At 52.7% G+C, this 5,026-nt stretch overlaps 1 protein-coding gene across 1 annotated transcript in view; it reads right to left on the bottom strand.

The window, feature by feature from the left end:
- Positions 1–383: 383 nt before the first annotated feature.
- LOC102812122 (taste receptor type 2 member 1-like) overlaps positions 384–5,026 on the bottom strand; it is a 91,436-nt gene continuing 86,793 nt past the window's right edge. Inside the window, exons 2-3 of the mRNA XM_006875348.1 lie at positions 646–749; positions 384–522 (exon numbers count right to left, since the gene is read on the bottom strand). Coding sequence (XP_006875410.1) covers positions 384–522; positions 646–749 — 243 coding nt within the window. The remainder of the gene's footprint in view (positions 523–645; positions 750–5,026) is intronic.

Genomic DNA, 5,026 nt, shown 5'->3' on the forward strand with positions numbered 1-5,026 from the left:
CCCGCAGCACGCCCCCGGCCCCGCCCCCGGCCCGCCCCGCCCACACAGGCGAAACCCTGGAGCTCCCTACCGTGCTTGACCTCCCCCGCGTCACGCACCCTACCCGAACGGGACCCCCTTACTTGTTACCCAACCCGTAACCCACCCCCCAAGATCTCCCATCTGCCACATAGTGCTACTTTGCCCCAGCGCCTACTTTTCGGACACTCCCTCCAGGTCTCCCAGACCCCTAGGTGGCCTCCAACCCTTTCCACCACCCCGACGTGGCGACTTTGGGGAGGCCGGATAAAGGCCAAAGCGGCGCAACCGAATGGAGATGTGGTGTAAGCTCAGGGCCCAGGTAGGTGCAGGCCAGCCGGGAGGGAATGGGCCCGGACACTGACCTAGAGGGGTGAGCGCGCTCTTCCAGGGGCCTCTTCCTTGCGGGTCCCTAGGGGTCCGTTGAGGCTGCGCTCTGGCTTGGTCAGGTGGGCTAAGGGGGTCAAATGGGGACAGCGCAAGGTAGTCCCTGGGCCGCCGCGCCTGGACAGGTGGCGCCCCATTCAGGGAGTTTAGTGGCAGCGCTTTTGAGGGATCTTGTCGCCCTGTGGAGCATTCAGTAGAGAGCATGGTCCTGCATCGCCAAGACGTCTCCTGTCACCTGACCTGCGTGGCAGCTCGACCGCCGGGGGTACGTGCGGGGGACTGAGCGTGCGGGTGGAGGGCCCTCGGCGAGCTCGTGGAGGGGCCTGAGGCCAGGCCACCCCTTTCTGATTGGAGGAGGGAGCTTTCAGAAGGCAGGAACGCGTACCCCCCACCTGTGGTGGCTCCTAAGCACTGCCCCTGCGCGTCTTTCGGAGTTCACACAGCGGTAGACCCAAAGGTGGGGAACAGCACAAGTCAAATTACCATCTATGGTTTCGTATTTTCCCGAAATGGTTCAACAGAAGGATGAAAGGTTTCCATCAAGTCCAGCTCAAATGCGCGGTTCCAGGACCCGGGTGCACGGACCGCCCCGCGCCCTCGGGGCCTCCCTAGGCTTCCCACAGGGCCCAGATGTCTTTAAGCTTCCTGCCCCTAGGAGGGGTCTCTGCAGGCGGTGAGGGAGGGAGTGGGATCACCCCTGCGCCCAGGCCTCCCTGGCAGGAGGTGCGGCCTCCGAGGCCCCAGGCGCGAGGGAGCCAGGTAGAACCTAGCGCTTTTACGGGAAGGTAAGGAGGATGCCAGGGAAGCATCGGAACCGCAGAGCATCAGAAAAGTTCGGTGCTTGCGGGGCGACCAGAAACCCAAATCCGGACGGAAATGCGTTAGCCAAACCTTGTCTCCGGTTCCAGTTTAAAGGCAGTTAACATATAACAACAAAAATCCTGGCTCAGTAATGGATGGAAAGCAGCTTTGTCCCTTAGTGCACGCTCCTGGTCGGTTTAACTCACGAGTTCTGTAACCGGGTGTGTTTGTGGACGTGGCACGGGGTTCCCAGGTGCTGATGACCAGAGTCTGTTTCCGAGGCTGTAAATCTTTACCGGAGCAAAACACCTCATCTTTCTCCCGCTGAGCGACTGGTAGATTAGAACTACTGACCCTGGGGTTAGCAGCCCTGCTCACAAGCCACTTCTTTGTACCAAGCATAGATTCCTAAATTAGCAGTAAGTGTGCACCCATAGTTTGGACTGCCGCAATCTAAATCCTGGTCCTAATTTTGCCTGTTCGCCTCAGGAAAATTCTGTCAGCGTTTTGCCGGCTTTGCTTTCTCAATCCTGAGCTCAAACCCACTAGGGGCAGGACAATTATGAATGAAGCCAGGCACTGTTACTGAGGGCCGGGGTCGGTGAGTCGGCCTGTGCTCTACTTAGGATAAGTTACTGTGAACTAGTAGTACAGGTGTCCCCCTCTTCTAGATGAAATCTTGTTTTCCATGCAAAATTATATTCAAGAAAGAGGTATCTTCCTTAACAGGCTGCTCTTTGCATGGTCAGAGCAAAGTGATTGTTTTTAAACCAAAATGTCTGCTCATCATCATAAAACAGTAGCTTCCAAACGCTGGTCTAAAGAAGCCACAGGAGTGCTGTAATGGAGGAGATGATGAATTATGGCGGCTGATGTTTCCTATGACGTGAAAAAGGTCCCCCATTTCCTGACTCACCTCAATTTCCTCCTGCAAACCTGTAGTCCGCCTGTGTCTCAGGACATATCCCCGGATCCTCTCTTGTCTTTTCCTCTCTCCCTTGTGTTTGCCACAGCCCAGTGTCACCTCAGAACTGCATCTCAGACAGACATGGAGACAGGGTGGACCCCCCACCTAGAACCACAGCCCAGGTCACCTCAGAACTGCATCTCAGACAGACATGGAGACAGGGTGGACCCCCCACCTAGAACCACAGCCCAGGTCACCTCAGAACTGCATCTCAGACAGACGTGGGGTCAGGGCGGACCCCCCACCTGGAACCACAGCCCAGTGTCACTTCGGAACTGCCATCTCAGGCAGATGTGGGGACAGGGTGGACCCCCCACCTAGAACCACAGCCCAGTGTCACCTCAGAACTGCATCTCAGACAGATGTGGGGACAGGGTGGACCGCTGGACCTGAAAGCACTGCCCTAGTCTCAGCTCAGCGGTGGAGACAAGGTGGAGCCAACCCCCCAACCACCACCACCCCGGACCTCCTGTTGCTACGCAGGACCTAAGCAACAGTGGTGTTTAATGAAATCACGAAAACCGTGGTGTGGTGGTATTGATGTCTGTTGTCAATGAGGTTTTCTGTAAACCAACGTGGAGACATTCAGCATGTCTCACAGGGGCAGAAGGGGGGCTCTCTTTTTCCCCCATTTCTCTGCATTTATGTTATTGTTGTTAAGTGACGTCAGTCTATTCCAACTCATAGAAACCCTGGATGGTTTCCAAGGAGCAGCTGGTGGGTTTGAACTGCTGACCTTGTGGTTTGCAGTCCAGTAATTAATTATCCTGTAGTACCACACCAGGAGTCCACAGCATTTTAGACCTGAAAAAATAAGGTCACATGGTCGACTCCATCTTTTTTTTTTTTTTTAAATACAGGTAAACTGAGACCCTGAGTCTTGCTTAGGATAAGCACAGGGCTGCTAACCACAAGGTCAGTGGTTCAAACCCATCAGCCACTACTTGAAAAGCCTATACAGAGTAGCTATGAGTTGGAAATGACTGGAGGATACTTAACACAACAAACTGAGACCCAGCATAGTGCATCTATGTTACCAAGACTGGCTACTCTGGACTCAGACTCCCCAAGTCACGGGTTGTTGCTGTTCAGTTGGCTCTGACTCACAGTGACCCTGAGGCAGGGTTTCTGAGGCTATAAAATCTTTGCAGGCACAGAATGTCTCATCTGGTTCTATGGGAGATTCCTCCATGGTCTCCACAGCTGAAGGCTTTCCAGGTGGGGAGAGTTCAGGAATGCTCTGCCTCTACTCCAATCTCTGAGTGACGCCAGGAAACACTCACACCCTCACCCCCTTTACTGCTGCAGCCCAGTTCCTCAGCGGAGTGAACCAGGCCAGAGTAAAAAGAAGGACCTTGTGCTCTGAGTCCAGCCGCATTCACGGTGCTCCCATTCGTGGTGCTCCCAGTCAGAGAACTATGCCCCAAGGAGTTCTCAGTGCTGAAATCCTGCAAGTGGATCTCCAGGCATTTCTGTCCTTGCACCTCTGGGTGAGCTCAAACTGCCAACCCTTCTTCCTTAGCAGTCCAGTGCTTATCCCACAGTGCCACTGAGACACTCTTATTAAAGTCCTAAGCAGGGTAACTACCAGCTGCTCTGCGAGAGAAACATGAGGCTTTCTGCTTCTGTAAAGATTTGCAGCCTCAGAAGCCCTGAACAGGGTAGCTGTGAGTCGGAACCAACTCCATGGCACATAACAACAAACAACGTAAAGACAAGACACATCATTCGGGTGAGGGAGACCATATTAACACAAAGCCATAACACAAAGTCCAAAGAATTCACATCCACGTGCTGAATTATAGGGCACCGAGAACAAAGGGAATTCTCTTTGTCATAGGGTCAACATTGGCACCAGATTATCTGGTCACAATAACAGCTGGAATTACAGAGGGTACAAGGGGATCGTGTTCAGGATATTTATGTATTAAGATTAGAAAAGCTTACAGGATCCATTCTGGGGCCCCTGAGCACCTTGGTCTGGGCGTGACGTGATGCATGGTCATTCTGCTCTGGTACCCCAGTTTCCATTAAGGACGTATCCAGGCAAATACGTGAAGGACAGGCTGTCTTCCTTGGCCTGGCTAGGGGATCCACTTTCAAACACCCTCTATCTGAGGGCAGAGTTGCCGCCTACCCAGATTTATCGAGGTCTCTGCCTCCTCTGCTTGCCTGGAACTGTCCCCATCCCTCACGAGCAGTTCAGCCCTCAGCAGTGTGTCCCACTGTGGAGCCTGAAATCAGGAACCTTTGGCCTGTGAGACTCCAGCCTGCCCGAGCTTAATTCCATCTTTCGCTTTGGCTGAAGTGTTCGGATGCCAATTTTTCTTGAGTACCTCATGCATCTCTGACAGGTAAACAGCATATTTTAAAGTGTGTTTTGAGGCACTCCCTAGCAGAAACACTCCTGGGCACATCGTATGGTCATCTGGCTGTGATGTCACACCCCGAGAACCTCAGAGACTGTCTGTAAGCTCTGCTGTCTGCAGTGGGGCCCTTCCTGGTTTGCAAAGAACTGGCACGCATATATAATGCACACTGCCTGCTGCCATCAGTCATGGTTGTCGGAGGAGTTCCCTTTGTTCTCTGAGCCCTATAAAGGTCACCACATGGAGACAGAACTTTGGGGACTCATCATGGGGTCTACAATTTCCCTCCCATTAGATCTACATCTGCCTTTGTCTTGTGTTTACGTTTAAGACCTAATAAAGAGTCTGTATTGTTTGAACAGAACATGAGAACACTGAATGGTTTAAAATTAATAAAGGTGTGTGACAAGTTTGTATTATTTCCCCATACTACTCAAACTATGCTGAGCAAATAATTCAAGAAGCTGGGTTATATGAAGAAAAA

This window comes from Chrysochloris asiatica, unplaced genomic scaffold, assembly GCF_000296735.1.
Source record: "Chrysochloris asiatica unplaced genomic scaffold, ChrAsi1.0 scaffold00321, whole genome shotgun sequence".
Taxonomy (NCBI): Eukaryota; Metazoa; Chordata; class Mammalia; order Afrosoricida; family Chrysochloridae; genus Chrysochloris; species Chrysochloris asiatica.